Consider the following 20,421-nt stretch of genomic DNA (forward strand, 5'->3'; position numbering starts at 1 on the left):
TAGAGAGAGAGAGCAAATGATGAGCGAAAGGTAGGGAGGTTAACCGGGACTGAGCCCGGTTGGCTACCCTACACTGGGGAAAGGGAGGAGGAGGAAGTGAGAGAAGCAAAGTGAAGAAATGCCTCAACCTGCACCACTAGTGTATCGCAGGTACTGGGGAAAGAAAAAAGGGTACGGAAAGATTAAAACTGCTAAATTGGTAAATTGAAATATGGGTCATAAGATAATTAGCTAAAAAAAGTGCACGCACCGCCACGCTCGAAGTTGGCAGCACTAGAGTGGCGCCATCTTTGGGTCCCCGAGCGACGCTTACCTTCGGGCTGCAGCGCCACCCGCATGGTTCGCCTCCTGTCGGTGGTGCCGCGTATTCGCATGCCGGTCGCCTCGTCCCTGATGTACGGCCTCACCAGGTCCGTGGTGATCGGGCCGATGGTCATGGCGCAGTGGAACGGGTTCTTCTGGTACACCGTAACCTGGGCAACAGCAGCGTTTGGGCTGTGCATGAGCGCACCGCGACGGGGGTAGCTCGGGTTGTTTCGCTGCGGCTGTTAGGTACGAGGCGACGTTAAGCCAAGACTAGCCACACCGCCAGCTTCGCTGGTGGTCGCTACAGCTTTCTTCGGCGTGTGCGTCATGTCCTGTCTCCGAAGGTCGGTGTCGCTTTCTTGAAACAAAAATGAAAAAAAAGAAGAAAGAAAACCGCGAGTAGCAAGTACAGCGGGAGATTTCTCGCTCGAGAAACCACGGGCTTTCTACATGTGCGAGCATAAATATTGCCAGCTCCCAATACTTGTTAAAACTTCTGTTACAAACGCCGCGCGAATACGTTCTGTACAAGCTGAGAAACTTGAAAGGATAGTCATACGGTACGAGAAATCTGGAAGCTGCGTACAAGAATGGTTCTAACTTAGGAGAAGGCAAATTCCAATCATGAAGCGATGTCGTTCCTTTACAAAGACAGATAGTTGCGGAAATGAGCGACTGCTGCACCTTTCAACAAGGTAATTGAATGGGTAAGATGGTAAATTAATAATTTTTGTAAAAGTGGTGCTAACAGACGGGTCTGTCTTTTGCCTCGCTTTCTTGTGGTTCCATTCGTTAGAGTTTCCGGTGACGCTTTTACTTGCAGGAATGGCAGGATATGACAAATCAATTGGCTAATTTATCGCAATGTTCTAACCATTCAAACGCGCCGTCACTGATCGTCGTTGCTGAGGGATCCTTTTGCATCGCGCGCGCCGGCAGTACGCTCTGCAGGTTTCAACGATTCGCGATTCCGCCTGCCTAGAGCGACTGCTTTCTAGCACGGCGCGCCCCCGACGAGATGGGCTTCCGCATGGGCAGTGATGCAGCGCAATGAAGCTGCCCTAAACGAATGGAGACAGTGATGTTCTGGGAACAGCATATGCATTTAAGCACTGCTTGAAAGTGACCAGCTGGCATAGTGGATGAGTATGCGGGGACGCAAGGCACCGTCGTGTCGTGCCGAGCGTGAGGACCGCGAAGAGACGCCGCTTGTTGCCTTCGACCGTCGTGTCGCGGTTCGGTGCGAATATATTGAAAAAATGCGGGTGCACAGTTTCATGCACAAAATAAAAAGTGCGATGACGGGTTACAAGGAGACAAGCGAAAGAGACAGATGTGCATATGAAAGAGAAGAAAACATTCACTCTACTCACTCATTTACCCACTCAGTAGTAGTAGTAGTAGTAGTAGTAGTAGTAGTAGTAGTAGTAGTAGTAGTAGTAGTAGTAGTAGTAGAAAACGTTATTTGTTATTTGGTAATGAAGTTCCAGAGCAGTGGCACTACAATTCTCTCATTGACACTTTTCATCTAATTATAATATTTGAGAAATTGCTTAATCAATTAAGACTAATTATGTGGTTAGGCGGAATGCAACAAAGAATCTGAGTATCTCCAAGCGACGTTAACAACCTTACCTTGGTTCTGACCAGCTACGTGGCATTTGCACATTTTTAAATCCTGGCACATGATAGTTGGGACACCCTGTATACCAACCAATGGACAAGTATGCGAGTAAAAAGTGATCGAGCGAGCGAGAGAACTCCACTCACTCACTCACTCACTCACTCACTCACTCACTCACTCACTCACTCACTCACTCACTCACTCACTCACTCACTCACTCACTCACTCACTCACTCACTCACTCACTCACTCACTCACTCACTCACTCACTCGCTAACTCGCTAACTCCCTCACTCACTCGTAACTCACTCACTCACTCACTCACTCACTCACTCACTCACTCACTCACTCACTTGTCGGGGGACAAAAACAACTCACGACGACGGACAGGGACTTCGAGTATGCGTAGATGGCCTTGTCGTAGGTGAGCATTATCCTCGGCTTGACGTAGAGCGTGCTCTTGCGCCGCATCTGGGCGACGTCGACGCGCGAGTACCAGAGCGAGATGCCGCTGGCCATGTAGACGGCGCGGTCGCCGCTGGCGCCCTGCTGCGTTTGCACCACCAGGTTCACCGTGTCGTCCATCACGGCCATCGCCTCGCTCGACAGGTTGCACACTTGCTGCAACGGGGTTACGCGGCACGAGAATTCGCCGTACTCTGCACCGGGGCTCTGCTACAAGACAAGCGGCTGAAGCGGTCGCGCAAGGCGCAGGCGTAGAAAACTCGGCGGTCAACGCCTTTCTGCGTTAAATTGCGTCACAAAGTACAAGAAAAAAAATCGCGTTGCACAGGGACAGCTTGAAACAATTAACCATCGTAAGTTATACCAATCTAATAACATGTAGATGGCAGAAATGTGGCAGGTTCATTGTTAATGGATAGCCAAGTGTGCTTAAAACACGACGTCTATCGAAGTGAGAGAAAAAAGAAGTGCGTCTACTTTAGAGGTTGTCTTAGCTAATGTTAGCCAGTCTGTTCAAAGCAAAATGCGTTTTCAAAATGTGGTGCAAAATACAATTTTAAGACAGTATTCTTGTCGTCAGAGGTTTGACGACCAAACACCACATGTCTTATGCTCGTATCTTGCGCTGCCGTTTTGTAATTTTTTTTCATTGAACGGCTCGGTTATCGCTAGCTGCGACGCACGGTATAATGCATGCGTAGCCCTTGCCTAGGAATCGCGTTAGTGCTTTCGACTATGGCTGCACCTCACGCTTTTCTCATCCACGTTATACGTCAACAGTTAAACAAATGTGAAAACACCACAATGTTTTTCGTATCAGAACGCCACTGAAAACAGACACGTGAACTGAAGGGACAAACGTTGGAGTACTGACAAATAGCAAAAAAAAAAGAAAGAAAAAAAGGAGAAGGAGCTTGCGTAGGTGATTATCGGTTAGGCAATGTGGATCTTTACCTCGGGCCATGCGTGCTAGACCGGGCCGTCCGGGCTGGCAAGTCCAGGAGCGCTTCAAGGAACCTGAAATCGCAAAAACGACCAGGAAATTTCAGGTTACATGAAGTCCCCTCGGACTGCCAAGCTCGTTGGCCTGTGAACGTTTTTGCGAACTGCCCTTAAAGCGAGCGTTCCACAGACACAACAGCTTGTAGACGTCTCAGTGTTAACTGAGGTCGTACAGCGGTGCAACCTGAAATCTCAGCTGGGCGTGCTTACCTCACGGGTCTCAACGCTTCCCCTGTGCGCCAGGATAAGGGATTCCCCTTTGAGAACGGACCTGCAGAGCAGATTCGCGATATTTGCAGGCGGAAATGTGATAGAGTTGGGCCGCCTGCTATCAAGGACCCTCGCATGGGCATCGGTAATTAATGATTTAATTATGGGGTTTTACGTGCCAAAACCATTTTCTGATTATGAGGCACGCCGTAGTGGAGGACTCCGGAAATTTCGACCACCTGGGGTTCTTTAACGCGCACCTAAATCTAAGTACACGGGTGTTTTCGCATTTCGCACCCATCGAAATGCGGCCGCCGTGGCCGGGATTCGATCCCGCGACCTCGTGCGCAACAGCCTAACACCATAGCCACTGAGCAACCGCGGCGGGTGCATGGTAGGTAATGGGCATCGTCTGCTACGCTATTCCCGTTAGGAGGAGCCAGCGTTATCCGCGCAAGTCTTATTTCTGAAAAGCCGGCGTAAGAATAGATGTAGACTAAGATTCTTCAGCTGCGATGCGCTTTTCATTCTTTTTTTTTCTTCCTGCTACCGCAGCCCGCGCATCCGCCAGTGAATAAAGAACGGAAATTTGTGAGCACGTGAAATGTCCTAAAAAATGAAAAAAAGGAGAGATTGGCGGTCGATGATCGTACGTTCTGGTTAAAAAGTTGATAGGGTGTACCATACACATATACCTGACGACGTAGACGAGAGCATGGCAGCAAGCCGAGCATGATAGAGCATCGCATGCATAATGCGGATGAGGTGGTTCCCCCTGGCGGCAAGTCTTCCTTTCCTCCTCATTCATTTCCCCGTTCCTTATTACTTCTACAGTTCAAATTAAAAAAAAAGAGTTTTAGTTTCCTCAATGCCTTCTTTGATTTTACTGTATGTCGGCTTCGTGAGGCTGCAGGGGGAAAAAATAGCCTCCTTTTATTCTCGCTTCTTGCGATAATTTTTGTAACAATGAAACCACAATTACTATTTTCATATTGCCTGTTTTACTAGTTGAAGTCAGCAGTGGCCTTTAAGTGAAATACATTAGTTCATGACGCCCCCAAGTGAGCAAGGGCAAATATGGTTTAATGAACCATCTTTTTTTTTTTTTGCCCAGGAGGACCAAAACAGACACGATTGTATATAACCAAACCTCAACCTGAACTCGGGTGCATCAAATTTCGCCGGATATCCGGTATAGTTTTTCAGAAAGCTGCAATACTTTAATGAACAATGATTAAACGAAGAGCTTGTTGTATAAAGTAAGCGCTCCGAGAATTCTCGATGCACCGAACAGACAGTGTACCATTTGTTCAGGTGGTGCTTCTAGCTTCCCCGAAATTTTGGTGGACACATTTTCGAGGAAGCTAGGTTTTTCTTTTTCTTACATATTAAACCTCGTGGATTGTCGATGAGGGCTTACCAGTTCGTCTAAACGTAACGGCCCAAATGCTCCGCTTAACTATCGTAAGATCCCGTTGCCTTCTCACCGGCAGCTTATTAGAGAACTGAAGCTGACTTCCACAGCGGCCGCCAAGTTGTCCTCGCGCATTTTGCGATACAATCCGTGACTTGTTGGTTTCATGCTTGATTCACTTGTGCTATTATTGATGGACTTCGCGAAACAAAAGAAAGCGCGCCCATTGACTTTGAAAGGTTTACGTCATCCGCGGCGTCGAACGAGATGCCACTCCCAAGTCGTGGGCTCTCACCACCAGCCGTCTGGCGACGGACCTGAATATTTATTTATTTATTTATAGTACCCTCAGGGCTTACAATGAAGCATTACAGAGGGGAGGGGCCAATAAATACAGATAAGTATGCAAGAAAGGAGAAAGGAAACACGAATACTAATCAGATTACAATGCATGGTACAACGTATAAATAACTCGAGAGCGACACAAAAAAAAGCATAATGCGGTAAAAATATAATTATACAAAGAAAAACGGAAAACTTCAGTAATACAGATTAAATATAAATACATGGTGTATAGGACAGGTTAGAGTGAGACAATAAGCACAGAATGATAGAAAATAAAGTATAATACAATATACAATGTTTGCAGATTAGGTAGATAATAAAAAAGAAAACTTATCAACAATACTGTTCAGGAGAAAACGGAATTGCTTCGTCATACATTCATATCAAAGCATACTAGATAATATTAGTAAGTGCCTTACGGAAGTTATCTGTGTTAGTTATACAGACTAGTGGATCCGGTAGGTGATTCCATTCCTGGCATGATTTTGGCATGACAGTTGTTAGGAAAAAAATAGGAAAAAATGTACTGCGTATCCCTAGCGGTGGACACCTCAACCGTGCCGACGGACCTTATGACGTTGGGCAGTTCTTGCATAACACGCCTCGTCTTGGTCGGCAGGCTTGACAGTACGCGGACGCTCGTGCGGAGGGTGTTCACCGCTGCCTCCTGCGCAGGGAGACGACGCCGGCAATCAGTCGCGTGCGCTTCGGCGTTGTGCTTAGGTAATTCATGATGATTTATGCGACTACAAGGACGACAGTGATTTGGCATTTATGTACACTGCCCCTGTCCCGAGGATTCGCATTTTACCAACGTTCGCAATAACGCCGTTGAAGGGGCCTTGCAACACTTTTTACCGATGTCGTCAAACGCATTTCACTAGGAAGGACATGATTTCAGAAATATTTTGGCTGCAAAAAGTATTTCGAGGCGTTCAGCAGAAGCGGGGGTGGCAGCATGCAAATATCGCCTCTCATCCCCTCCGCTGCTGCTTCCGCTCCTTCTTCAACGGCTTGAAATGCGGAGCAATCACAACCCCTCTCTCGCTGTACGGGCCCCGTCAAGCAAAACGACGCAGTCTCCTTAGTAATGGTTAAATATCATTGTACATGCCGGCAGGCAGCAGAGAGAGAGAGGAGAGAGGCCTCGAGAATCGGCGCATGCGCAGGATGCGCAGCACACTCACGTGCACTCGGAAGTCGACCTCGATGGCGGGTCCCTGCATGGCGAGAACTGTTCCTGCGGTCACCAGGGGGCACGCCTGGTAGTGCTTCGAGAGAATGTCCTCCAGCCTCCGGATCGAGAGAGACCTGAGCTATGGATAGGAGGAGTCGCTTTTTGCCCCCCACCCACCGTCCACTGGGTTCACGGGCTCGCTTTACGAGATATCTCGCTCTCCTAACGCATGCAGTCTTTATGCAGCTGCTATAGACTACACTCACTATCTAAGTTCAGTTGACTAGTAGATTGCCGCCGCTTCTTGACTTGTGGGACTGCACGCTTTCTTTCTTTCTTTCTTTCTTTCTTTCTTTCTTTCTTTCTTTCTTTCTTTCTTTCTTTCTTTCTTTCTTTCTTTCTTTCTTTCTTTCTTTCTTTCTTTCTTTCTTTCTTTCTTTCTTTCTTTCTTTCTTTCTTCTCAGTGGCTATGGTGTTAGGCTGCTGAGCACGAGGTCGCGGGATCGAATCCCGGCCACGGCGGCCGCATTTCGATGGGGGCGAAATGCGAAAACACCCGTGTACTTAGATTTAGGTGCACGTTAAAGAACCCCAGGTGGTCAAAATTTCCGGAGTCCTCCACTACGGCGTGCCTCATAATCAGAAAGTGGTTTTGGCACGTAAAACCCTATATATTATTATTATTATCTTTCTTTCTTTCTTTCTTTCTTTCTTTCTTTCTTTCTTTCTTTCTTTCTTTCTTTCTTTCTTTCCTTCTTTCTTTCTTTCTTTCTTTCTTTCTTTCTTTCTTTCTTTCTTTCTTTCTTTCTTTACACAGCGTACGACGTTGTAATGTTAAAGAAAGGTTACACATGCTCTGGCTCAACTTCTATGGGTGCAAACGTATGTGTGTTTCTGGTGATTTAGATCGAAAAGTCGTAATCGATTTCATGTTTCGGTCGTAGTTCCAAATCTTCCGAGCACCGTAAATCTAACGGGAGAGGCGAGATAATGAGTACAATTCGGAACAGATCCTTCGCCAGTGATTATAGTAGGATACAACTTAAAAAAAACAGCAGTTGGCAACCAAGGCACACGGACCGCGCCGGGTTGTTACTCGGCTAGCCAGTCACGGAAGCAAACAAAATCGTCGTCATGCGACCATTTCAAAATGGCGTCGTACTTGATACCTCCGGAGCGTTTGCTATTCTTGAAAAGTCTTTTCATCGGCGGAAGCAATTAGGTGTGCGCCAGACATGGACAAAGTGTATGGAGACTGAGCATATCACTCCTCAAAAGTGCGCGGTACAGTTAATTTCACCGCTGACCCCGTTTTACTCATGAAACTTCAGCGCCAACTGAAGTGAAACTTGACAAGTAGTTGCGGCAAAGCATGCGTTTAATTTTAGTTGAATAAAGAATTACGCTTTCACCGTTCAGCTATAATAGACGAATGAAAACGTACAAAATTACGCACTTATGCATTTATTTTTGTGGTTACCGCCATATTTATAGGTAGCGGGGAAAGTTTGAAGTACGAACTATTTGCAGTCTCGCGGAGGAACAGTGGCTGGCGGTTATGAGGCCGTTGGCGGGGCTTCACAGCAGACTTAAGTTGTATCCGACTATACGCACGCTGCCACGCTGCTGTAAGTGCCAGTAAAGCAAAGCGGTTGAATTCGTTCTTGCGTTTTTCGTACATAGCACGAGGTGTGGAGCAGTGAACGACAAGCCACGATCGCGCATGAACTAACTCCGCTGTTCTCAAACAAGTCGACACTATGGCCGCATCTTGTGCAGGTAGCAATAGCGCTATTTCGTTCATTGGATTTCTTGCTTAATGTTCACGATGCTAGCTATAGTAACGCCACAAAGGCTCGCCGATCCGCGGCTTCCGAAACTGCCGCACTGTAAGGCAATACGGGGGGCTGCGTTTGGCGCCACAGCGTTTTATTTCTACAAAAGTTGCTAGACGAAAATCTGGCGCTAGTGTCTACAGGAGCTGCTAGGAATGGCCGTTAAGCCAGCAATAGAATAAAGGGCAGCATATTGATCTGCCTAAACTTCATCCTGGCTTCAAACGGCCTCGCGACTTTGCCAATTCGTCATATTCAACACAGTCTTGTGTCATAAGTGCAACAAATCGCAATGACTATGCAAGTGACCTGAGTCGTATTACCTTCACGCGTTTACAAATTTACAAAGACACGGTTGCTTGAACACGTAGGCCAATAAAGACAGATAAAGCGTAATAAAGCTACAATAACATACGAAGCCGCAAAGCACAAAGATTGGACACATTCGTTGTAGCCAAAAAGACTTCAGTGCCAGAGTTTCCGCGGGCAGTTTCCATAGAAAATCATGATCGGGGGTAAATGTGTGTGCACTGGGACTCAGAGCAACACCCCCCCCCCCCCCTCGTGCACCGTGGCGAGCAAACGGGAGACCCGGTCCGAGTGCGCGTACCTTCGCCTTCTCGAGTATCACGCGGTCCTCGTCGATCGGCGCGAAGGCGTTGCACGTCCAGTACAGCGTCTGGTTGTTGAGGATGTTCTCCGCCTGCATGATCTGCACGGCCAGCAGCTCGGCAGCTGCGCACAGACATCACCACACTGCTGGATGCGTTCGTTTCACGAAGTCCCAGCGACACTCCCCGCACCGCGAGGTTCAATTCTACGCTCAAGAAAGTGGATTATACGTATTCCTCTTTCTAGGACGTATTTTACTGCTGGTGTTTTAACTCGGTGTGCTCGTTGTTACCGTAAAAAATGAGAAAAGGTGAAAAAGCTGAACTCGGACTTTTATGCATTCCTTAACAATGCATTTTATGCATCGTTAAGGCAGTCTTGGTTACGTACATTACGTCCCCTCAATAAAGACGTCCATTCGCAGACGGGACCTTTCGGGGACATTTTGGTGCGAAATGCTGTAGCTATTTTTGGAGATATGCTTGTATTGAGCGTCCAAAGAACTTTAACCTCACATGTTTGCATAAACTAGCGTATGTTTCCTTACACGAAAATATTTGCCCTTTGCACAATCACAAGAGTCAACGCCTTCTTTTCTTTCCTTTTTGTGGCTTCATGTCAAATATATGTAAACACTGCGCAAGCGTATGCTTAACTTCCGGTGCTGTAGTTTCTTCAGGTTCCCGCCTGTACTGTAGTTTCCGCTGAACAACGAAAAATGTGCTGCGCGTTGTTAAGAATGGCGAGCTGCAATGCAAGATTGCCACCCAGTTACGACTGGGGAAAGCAACATCTCGGGAGCATCGCCGCGAATTTCTAGACAGAGCGTGACTAAAACGACTTTGTGTCGAGGAACAAGACGCGCATCCCCCACTCTCCGTCGCTTCAGCTAGGATGCGTTCGATGAAGCGGGCTTTGTGCTGAAACCGCCGCCATTCTCTAGCCTCATCGCCGTTGTGACGGAATGAGTTCGGCGGGCGAACTATTGTGCCCAAACTCCCCAGCGCGGACCTGATCTGCTACGCGTGCGCGAGCTGCCGCGGGAAAGCCGTTTTTTGTTGCTTCCCACGCGCCGACCGGGACGCAGGACAACGAGCTACCCAGAATGGCTCCGAGCTACCCGGAACGGCTCCCCTCTGACGTCGGTTCCGGACATTCGCCCGTGGGTGTCTTTGTGTGTGTAAACTGTCCTGCGGGGTGGCGGCGAGTTTAGAATGAGTAAACGAACGTTCCCGTCACCTTGTATCGCGGGAGCACCGAGTGTTTAAAAACTGCTGTGGTGCGAACGCTCGACAGACTTTTCTTAAGCACTCATGTTGGACTGACAGACTTTTCTTAAGCAGTCATGTTGGACTGATGCACTTTTCTCAAGCAGCCACGTTAGACTGATATAAATACTGTAAATAAACCCATATTCCTCGTTCTCGATGAGAAGCAGTTCTTCCCTTCATCAACGTCCTCAGCGTAGATAAGTTGGACGACGGCATGGGCCAGCTACCTTCTAATTCATGCCGGACTCCAATCTTGACAACGGATCACGAGCGATGGGATTGAGCCTCCAATCCTGACAGCGTACGGAATGCTCCGGCGGCGACAGACGCGTCCGAACAAGACATAAGTTCCTGGACCACAGGTATGGCCCAGTGAACCAGACGGCATTAGAGCATGGGTTTTACGATTCTCACCCTAAGTCGATTCTCTCTTACATCATCGAGTCTGGCATAGATTATATATCTTGTACGCAATAAATCTTAACAGGCATGCAGTGCCTGAGGCCAATGTTGAAACGAAGACGTTGTAACCGCCTCCGTGCTGCCTATGTGACGTCAAGTGCCTACCGGTTATGTTGTCCAGTGGATATTCCCTTTGGAGCAGCCTGTGGAAGTAGGTCCTCTGGGCCAGCGTACAGTTGCTGATGGGCGTCAGGGTTGGCTGGCGCGAAACGAAACCCGCGTGAAAACTAGAGATGACACCAACAGAGCATGTGAGGCTGGTAAAAAAAAAAGAGAAAGCCTCTGCGCGTTCAGGCGAATGCATGCACGTCGGTAGTGACACGGCGCATGCGTACCAGCTGGAAGAGCCTTCTCTCTAACGTCTTGCGCGGCTTGAACTTCTCGCGCAGCTGCAGCCTCGGTGTCGTGGGCGTGGTGAACGCCGCCACGGGCGGTGCCGGACGCTGCTTGGTCGTGCTCACGTCCTCCTTGCACACGCACAACACCTCGGTGCGACCCGCCACCATGGCACTCTGCGAGAGCGCGCATCCTTCATTAACCACTGTCGCACGCGTTCAAGCTATGCCGAGTGCTGCGTTACTACAAACGTTGTGGACTTAAAGCATTCCTCCATGTAATGCGTCGCCTCTTCTTCAGGCGATAGTTGTTATCTAAGAGACGTTTAGTAGGCGGTGGACCGTCCACACAAACAAACAAAATAAAAGAAGAAAGGAAAGAAAGATAGACATAGAGAAAGAACCTCGGCGGAAACCATCTCACGACGAGTGGCGACGTTAGTGCGATTAACACTGAAGCATGGCAGCGACACACCGTATTGCCGCCGCAGAGAAGCGTCATGTATTAGGCGGGTGTGCAGCAGGGTTCGTCTCTCACGCTTCACTCTGCACATGATGCGCCATCTGGCGGCGCCGCCATGAAGTCAGCGCGTGGCGCGTGTGTGAATATATATTCAAAAAATCTTTTCGTTCGTTTGCGCCCTGCCCAGGCAAACTTTTTATTGTTTTCTTCATTGAACAGTGGCGCGTACATAGAGGCACATACTCTGTGAACCAAGTTGGTATTAAAGAGGTTCATTGAAGAGCACCACGTACCCAGTGACCAAATTTGGTCCAGCGGCTAGTCTTCAACGCGGTTCCCTCAGCACAGCAGCTACACGCTGCATCCATGTGACTATAGACAACACGGTGACCCAATGTGGCAGGAAAGATGTTAGGCAGGAAAGAGTTTAAGCGCAGACATAGATACTTAGATATACGAAGACATAACGCAAACGGGGTAAAAAGTACCCAAAGAATGCTAATACCATTATAGAAATATTCTCAATAAAGCCACATTGAAAGACCTCTCTGGCTTTTGTTTCAATTCACGTCAAGATTCATGGCAACATAATATAATATTGACATGAGTCACTTTTGGTGTTTACGGGAAGGCGCACTAGTGGAAGGGCTCTCCCAGCCGCCCATCATATTAGCAAGAAAAGCCAGAAAGTAGATCAGTAATAGGGTTATGCAATGTCGTTTGCAAACTAAGGGCGGCTCAAAAAGGGGGGCGAGGGGCGGCGGCCGACCCCCCGATATTTATTTCTGCCTTGCCATCGCCCCACGGAATGTCAAGCGATTCAATGCCCTCCTGCACCCCCACCCCCTCCCTCAACGCTAATGGAGAATCATGCTCGGCTCAAGAGAAAAAAAAAGAAAAATAATTCTAGCACCATCACTGTTGAAAGCGTTGGTCAAAGCTACGGAAAAGAGCCTCTGTGGTGTGGAGAGGGTAGCTCACGTTTTCTCGCCGTTGCTTTACGACATTTCGTTTGCCTCTAATTCGGCTACTACGGAACTCTTGTTAAAAGTTATTGTGGCAGAATCTTCACCGCAAGAACCTTTACAACTGCTAGCGTATCGCTTAACTTTCCGACGACGTCCGGTGAGGAGCCCGTTAAGGCTTCTGAAGCCTGCAGCATGCGTCAGGAGAATGGCGTATCGCGCACCTTGCAATTGGGCGACTTGTCGTACTCCTCTTCCTCCAGGAAGCGGCAGTCCCCGATGACGGCGATCAGCTTGTAACGCCGGTAGACGCGCAGGTCGACGCCAGGTCCGGGCGACAGCATGAGGACCGTGACGAACAGGTGACGCGGCTCTTTGGGCAGGTACGGGGCTGGCACGCGGTACGTGTACATGGATTGGGTTCGCGGTACCGCCACAGCACCACGACCACCGGCGGCTTCCGGACGGCCTCCTGGACGCGCGTCCCCTGCGCCTCCCTTTGTCATGTTATTCAAGTCCGGTACCGTCTTCGCGATCACCACCTGCAAGTGCGGGAACCGAAAACGGCTGTCTCTGGAACATTCTGTTTGAAATCGACTATCCTGCGGCCTGTTTTCCAGTAGAATGGAATAAAATAAATATAGAATAGTACGCTTACTCGAACTATGTCGGGTCATTTAGCCCCTTCCAGTGCAATGGACAGGCTCGATTCGTGCGCGCTTTTCTGGCAATAACGGCCCGTCACCATAACGAGCTCAGCTCGCCGACAGCAATTTTTATTCTCCTGCCATCTTCATTTACTCGTCGGCGACCTATTGAATTTTCGTGAATACTACCTTTGTGATTCACTTTTGCAATAAGTAGGCTCAAATTTAGCTAATGAATGGCCTAAAATATTATTGCGGTATATGTTATATGGGCAGGCTCGTTCTCGCCATCCGCACCGCCACGCTGCCAAGGTATCGGCGAAGGCCCACGCGGCTCGCATGTGGAGGGTTAGAAGATATCCAGGGATCCGTGAGACGCGCTAAGCGGTTGGCATGTCTCGCGCACCAAACCAGCACCTGTCGCTTACCTTAACCTTAACGCCTTCACTCAATCCCTCGCGTTTCGCCCAATCAAAGGCAGGGGGCGAAATCGCGCAAGCATCTCGCTTTCCTAACGTTGGCTTTGCCGTAACGCATTGAGTATAGGCGCTGTTCCATTTTCGCTCCCGCCTTGCCGTGCGAACGACCGCTGGCGAATGCGTGGCGCCGGCCAATCACAACAGCACGAGTGAACGTTCGGAAAGCGAGACGCTCGGCGGCGGTGCTTGGGCGATCTCGCCCCTGCAGAGCAGCGCGCTGTGCCTTCCGTTGCTGGAATGAGCGTTGCGCGCGCAAACACGAGCGTTCCCACTGAGCAGCTGCGTGCATACCACAAGTGGTACACTTCAAGCAATAGATGTTAACCGTTTTTCTTTTGGTAGCATCTCGTGCACCGTTGAGGTGGGCCGCCCCTCCTCACATCAGCGTATGGTGCCTCGGAGTAACACCAGGTCCGCTACGTCAGCGTAGAGGTGCGGTACTGTCGATGCATACTGTGGGTACTTCGACGCCTAAATAACTTCTGGGGCGCTGTATTTGTTGCGCAGAAGCAGTTGTACTGCGTGCTCTGCCACGCCAACACGTCGCCCCATCGTATTCATAGCAACACTGAAGCTCGCTATCGCATGGCCGTGTCGCCCTTCGGGTGAACATGCTTAACTTTCTTGCGATAGCAAATGTATGGACACTCCAGGAACGTTTCCGCCGACGCCGTGATGTTCCGTCAAATGCTGTAGGCGCGAGGGAAAGCTTGCGAGGGCGAGCCGAGAAGGACGGCGGCTTGATGCGTTGGTGTCTTCTTGCGCTCGCAAGGAAGGAAGGCGGGGAGTGTGCGCGCGGTCTTCTTTTGCGCGCAAAGGGGGGAAATGGGGAAATTTGCGCACGATAGGAGGCGAGTGGGGAAGGGGCAGGTTAGTGTGCATCTCCTCTTCTCTTCAAGTGTGACGCTTGAGCGCGGCCGCGTGCGTCATATCTTCGAGGCAATCTGCGCTGGGTTCGAAGGCTAGCCTGAGATAGCTGATGGCTTCGCGTGCGCTGTTTTCTCACGCGCCTAGCTCTCGTTGGAGCGGGAGGCAGCACGAATGGGAATTTGCTCGCCGCTGTTGCCGCTCTTTATCATGCTAGCATTCTGACAGCGAGTGTCCGCCGTCAACGAGCGAGATGTGTTCGTGTTTGCCAGTGCGCGCATGACAACATGCTGGCTAATTTAGTCAGTAAGTGAATGTTTGCAGCAGTTTATGCAGCTGATAAAATGACTAAACTTACTTCGCATATATAGCTGCCTGATAATTTGCTATCGCACTCAATGCTTCGCCTGTCGAGTCAAACTGACCTTTTTTTGTCTACGTTGTTTTTGTCCCCCGTTGCATTACACCAGGACAAATACGTCTTCGCCATCACACTGTCATCTAGATTCATATAGGTTCGTATTGCTACACTGAAGCGCACAAGAATTGCTCTAAATGCCACTGCAGCGAAGTAATGACGCGCCCACGCCACACAATTCTCTAACTCGTTTTGAATAAGTATCAGGTAATGACGATTGAGAAATTACTATCGTCGACCTCGTAATAATCAAGTTTACTACAGGGAATGAAGAAACATTGCTAAGACATCCAAGCTACATTTCCCTGCGTCAACTGATCCAACCAACGAGTGCACATAATTTTCTTTAAACTCTCATTACGCCGATTAGACACTGGTTTTTTGTTACTTGTCCTATATGTACTTACTGTTTGATAAGTCACAAATGCTGAATTCAAATTGTAAACTCTTGTTTCGTCCCCAGACCAAACTTTAAAGATCGTCACTGCAGCTCTTCTTTTTTTTGTTTTTACTGCAGGCGAGCCACAATAAGACGAGTGGGTGCCCACTCATATCACTATAGGGTGCCTACCTTACTATGCTGTTCAATGACAGGGGCGATAAGCATTTTATTCTCTTCTACGATCGTGGTAGTGTGATCATAGTGGTCAGTTTCGTTCACAATGAAACGCTGCAATGTCTATCGATAGAGAAAGAAACATAGGCAGCCGAACTAGTATACGAAGTAGCCACAACACGAAGAGAGAGAGAGAGAGATAGAGAGAAAAAAAAACGGCATACCCAAAATCTAATAACATCACACGATCATAGTAGGTTTACATAGAATTCAATCAGATCATTCCGGATTATCGGATGCAGGGAATGCGGGGCATACAGTTTTTGAACAGGGTAAGACGCCCGCCATGACAACGGTGACTGCCACGAGACTACTGGTTCTTTCTCACATTTTATTTAGTTATTTGCTTATATTTAAGAAGGAACTGCCGGTCGCATACTCAGGGGCCAAGACGGCTGTTGCATTATTACACAAAAGAAAAGAAATTAAAATACACCGACAATGTTATCGCAAGGAAAGCAAGAAACGATTTAACAAAAGCAATGAAAAACACAGCCATACCTGAGCATAGCGATGAATCAGCGTGAATAAGTGTAACTTGTGCATAGTAAACAAGCCGAAGTCAGACACTTGGGATGAAAAGGCAGAAAAAAGAGAACAATAAAAAAATTCGACATTTTCCCCCGTATCCGCTCTGAGGAATACATATCCAATTCTAGGCTTAAGTTCACCCGTAGTACCCACGTTTACAATATCAACAGGCAGTTGATTCCATTGGGCAACTGTCCGCGAAAAGAGAGAAGGAAAAGTACAAGAAAAAAAAAACGTATTTCACCTATAACCCTGCAGCAAAACTATTCCTGGAACATCTTGTTGACCAGCGTTTGCTAGGAATATGGCTGATATACGTATTCGTTAATAGGCTAATGTGACCATTTGCGAACATGAAAAAAAAAAAAATAGACAGTCTTCAACCTGTTGACCTTTCTTCGTGCGCTTAAGGCGGCCAGCTGGTTAAGCGACAAAGCTCTGTTATAGATGAACGAGACTTGTAGCGATTGAAGATAACGTGCAATGCTCCTTTTTAATGAATACTGCAAATTTTATCTTCCGTCTTCTCCCAATAGGTGTCATCGTGCACTGACCAAGCGCGGTAGCTTACCACGTACGACCGCGAGTCATCCCTCGGCTTGAGCTTGACCTCGATCGGCACCTGGCCGCCAGGGTACCAGATGCGATGCACGCCCAGACGAATAAGGCCGCTCTGGTCGGCGGGGGCTCGGGGAGCCAGGACCGGATCTGCCAGGCAAGGAGGGCGTCACAACCCTAATGACGCTGGCTAGTTACTAGCTGACACAGCACTGAGTTAACGCTGCAATTTATCTTTGGCTTTCACTTTATAGTACAGTGAAAGCTCGTTAATTCGAACTTCAATAATTCGAATTTATGGATAATTCGAACTGCACGATTTGGTTCGGCCAAGCTCCACAGAAGTCTATGTATAAAAAAGTCCGTTAATTCGAACGCGAGAAGGTTCCCTCACGGATAATTCGAACTACGCTCGCCTGGCACACGGCCAGAGAAACGCGCCTACTGCCTACACACAAGGCTGTATTGCCTCCTAAACGGAGAGAACGGCGAGAGAAGGCAAAATCGGGAAAAAATCTAACCGACGCGGGGTCAGCCAGAAGGCAGCGGCGGCTGCCGCCTCTCCGTTCTACGTAACCTCCGAGACTTCTTGCCCGTTGCGAATCTCGGAGGCTTTGCAAATCTTGTACAGCTGCTAATGTTGTGCGGAGATGGCACGGCAAGCGCCAAAACACAGCGAATCAAGTACGTCGCAGCTGCGCTTGCAATCAAGAACCAACGAATCAGGGCCTTCGCCACCTTCACATGTTCGGCGTCTTTGGCTCGGCAGTCTTCATCGGTTGTGTACCTCTGTTTTCCGCTTAGGAGGTATCGGCCGTCGCGATTCATTGTGATGGTGTTAAGCCTCGGCTAACGTTCGTGTCGGTGGACATCGGTGGTGTGGCACAGTCGGACCCAGAGCTTCGACTTGAAGATGGCGTGTGCCCGCGGCACACGCCGTCACTTTCTGACACGCCAAATTCCTGACATGCCCTACTGCTTCCAAATCGCAGTGTACTGTTGCTCTCCTTCACTTTCGTTAGTTCGAACTTTCGTTAATTCCAACTGAAGCGGCTTCCCCTTGCGGTTCGAATTAACGAGCTTTTACTCTACAAAGATACCGCTACATAGGTACAGAGGGACGGACGCGAAACCACACACAAACATGAAAGATCGACCAACGTGTACAAGCGTTAGCCCGAGCACTATAGTACGAAAGAAAGTCGCACGCGCACCTTTGTTTAGTTTTCCAACCTTTTCTTGCCGTCATGTTTAATTACTGCTTTTTATGTATGTAGCACAAAATGCCAACCGTATGCATATAAGGAGCACAGACCTGTAGCCTAGCCTTTGTAGAGACTTTTTCTATGCGCCTCTCTAATCGTTGTGACGCGAAATAAGTTTGATTTGATTTGATGTGCTACACACAATCGCAAAAGACGGACTCTAGAATGTAGTTCTAAATAAATACAAGGAAAGTGAAGCATCGCGGATGCATTTTTCTTAACATATTTTTTATATATGTAAGACGCCCATGGTTCCTTTTGTGGCTGTAACGACGCGTACGCGCCCCAATTTCGGAGATCAGCCTTCCGAGCAGAATGCAGCTCTACATCTAAGGAGGCTTGTATCCGCTAGTGTGTCTTCATGTATGCGTTGTTAGATATGGGGCTGTTTTCTGTGCCTACTTCGAGTTCCCCAGACCACATCGAATCGCAGCACAGCTAATTGAGAAGCGCAGAAACACGGAAAGCACATTCCAGAGGAGCGCACGTGCAAACAAGTTGAAGGCCCCCACTTCGTACGCCGCCGGTGGAGCTATTCAATGCTTGACCCTTCCAGAAAGCGAGGGGATAGCCCGGCACTGTTCCAGGTAACGTGAGTCCCGAAGCCAGACGGCTGTGATGTACCGGGAAGGCCTGGCAGCGACGCACCAGCCGCCTTTGAAGAGGGCATTTGCAAGCCAGCGGGGCCGTACCGCCGGGAGTAGGGGGCCCTCGGACAAGTGGGGCCCAAGCGTCCCCCCCATCCGCCTTTGAAGAGCGCATTGCAAGTCAGCAAGGCAAGACCGCAGGGAGCCGCCGGGTGTGACACCGCCGCACGGGCGCCTACCATTGGCCGAAAATGGCGTCATCTGAGCGGACTCTCCCATTGGCCGAACATGACACGTCTTCCAGGCCTCGAAGGGTTTAAAAGACGCAGACCGGGAGCAGCAGAGGATGCCAGAGATACCAGAGCATTCCCTGATTCACCTCTCTCGAACTTCTTGCCGCGGGCCGCAGCGTCCGAGTTGCTGCCAGCCCGTAATGACTGTACGACTGTTACTTGACTCTCACCTCACTGTAAATAATGTAAAATAAACCCTCCCAAGTTTTTTTTCATCCCGAAGTCCGTCCCCAACCCCTACAGCGTGTGTAACTTTGTGTCCAATGGGCAACCAACGTTCAAACTTCACGTGCTGACATCACCGCCGCAACACAGCTTAGCGCGAGAAGGAAAGTTTTTAGTAGCACATACTTCGATTTCGCGCCAGCCCCCGAATTCACCACTCATCCTGAGGCACACTTGTCCAAGCGTCGAATCACACAGGGTACCGGTGTGATAGAATGTAAGAGCGTGTGTGCTCCTCGAAACAGGCTTGGCTATGTACAGAGTTTGGATGGAGGCATCGGGCTAAGGCGAACGCTGATAGCCACGTCTGCTGCCGTTCAAAATGGTCTACAATTTTCGTGGCCTCCCTGACGGACGGGGTCCCCATATTTTAATTGCATACTCAAAACTTTCGTAGTTGCCATACTCTATGGCTTCAAAGCACTGACACGACTGACGCATCCAAAATAATGTGCGCCGGCTATTGCTTTCGTGGCAGTAACTGTCTTCAGAATATGCAGTCTCACCTGCGAGGATTTTCGAATTACGCGATACGGTACATTCTCACGGAGAACGACCATTTCAGTTGTGTGTAAGCGGAGGGAATGCACTGTATCGCCGACTTGGTGAACTGTCGATTATGAAGGTAAACGTGGATCTAGCAGTCGAACAAGCAAAGGGCCTGCATTTCCTCTTTTTCGTAGGGCGCACTAAAATGTGTGCTCACGAGGTGCACACTTCCGCTGCAGCGAAAGTTCAAAAAAAAAATTGAAAAATGGAGCACAAAACGGAAACGAGACGAGGGACCAGATCGTGTCGCACCCGGACACAAGTGACTATCTGCAAGCGACCGCGAGCTTCTATAACCACGGCTGTGAGAATGTATGAACGCTCGTGCCATGCGGCAGGTAGTCATCAAATAAGTGTTCGTGACGTTTCCGTTCCTTTTGTAACACAATCAGTATATCGATGACCACGGATAAGGCAGTGGCAGTGTCGGCGTGTCCCTCGTTCTCTCTTTTCTCGAAGTTCTTATCAATATTTTCGGTCTGCCTACACTAACCAGCTCAAACAAGCTCCGCGTGCGCGCTTGTTTCTCACAGCGAGAGTTTTGTTATGTTATCTGCTATATAACATATGCTCTATCATATATAACAGACGTTATGTAAAGTTGAAGATGTGAAACCGCGTTTAGCGCAAAACGCGTCACCAGCGTGGGCGCACTCACCGAACTCGTCCAGCAGAGAGCTGAAGGAGTGCCTCCGTGCTCCCCTGCCTCGTCCCCGCCCTCCCCCCCAGAGGGTGTTGTTTCGAGCCAGCACCCGGGGCCGGCGCCTGGCTAGCATGTTCTCCAGCTCCCAGCCACCGGTCCTGCTCTCCCGCCACGGCTCGGCCTGCGATATAGCATAGTTTCGATTTTCGCAACACGTATGCTTTCGATTTCAGCTCCGCCGAACGAGATAAAAAGTA

General features: G+C 49.0%; 1 protein-coding gene across 1 annotated transcript in view; it reads right to left on the bottom strand.

Moving 5' to 3' along the window:
* The window catches only part of LOC135918754 (uncharacterized), a 58,366-nt gene that overhangs the window by 22,535 nt on the left and 15,410 nt on the right, over window positions 1-20,421 (bottom strand). The window contains exons 4-14 of the mRNA XM_065452429.2: window positions 20,180-20,345; window positions 16,616-16,752; window positions 12,711-13,028; window positions 11,059-11,235; window positions 10,829-10,922; window positions 8,989-9,113; window positions 6,554-6,682; window positions 5,936-6,033; window positions 3,608-3,668; window positions 2,309-2,551; window positions 314-473 (exon numbers count right to left, since the gene is read on the bottom strand). Of these exons, the coding sequence (XP_065308501.1) occupies window positions 314-473; window positions 2,309-2,551; window positions 3,608-3,668; window positions 5,936-6,033; window positions 6,554-6,682; window positions 8,989-9,113; window positions 10,829-10,922; window positions 11,059-11,235; window positions 12,711-13,028; window positions 16,616-16,752; window positions 20,180-20,345 (1,708 nt within the window). The remainder of the gene's footprint in view (window positions 1-313; window positions 474-2,308; window positions 2,552-3,607; window positions 3,669-5,935; window positions 6,034-6,553; window positions 6,683-8,988; window positions 9,114-10,828; window positions 10,923-11,058; window positions 11,236-12,710; window positions 13,029-16,615; window positions 16,753-20,179; window positions 20,346-20,421) is intronic.

Source organism: Dermacentor albipictus, chromosome 1 (genome assembly GCF_038994185.2).
Source record: "Dermacentor albipictus isolate Rhodes 1998 colony chromosome 1, USDA_Dalb.pri_finalv2, whole genome shotgun sequence".
NCBI classification, from domain to species: domain Eukaryota; kingdom Metazoa; phylum Arthropoda; class Arachnida; order Ixodida; family Ixodidae; genus Dermacentor; species Dermacentor albipictus.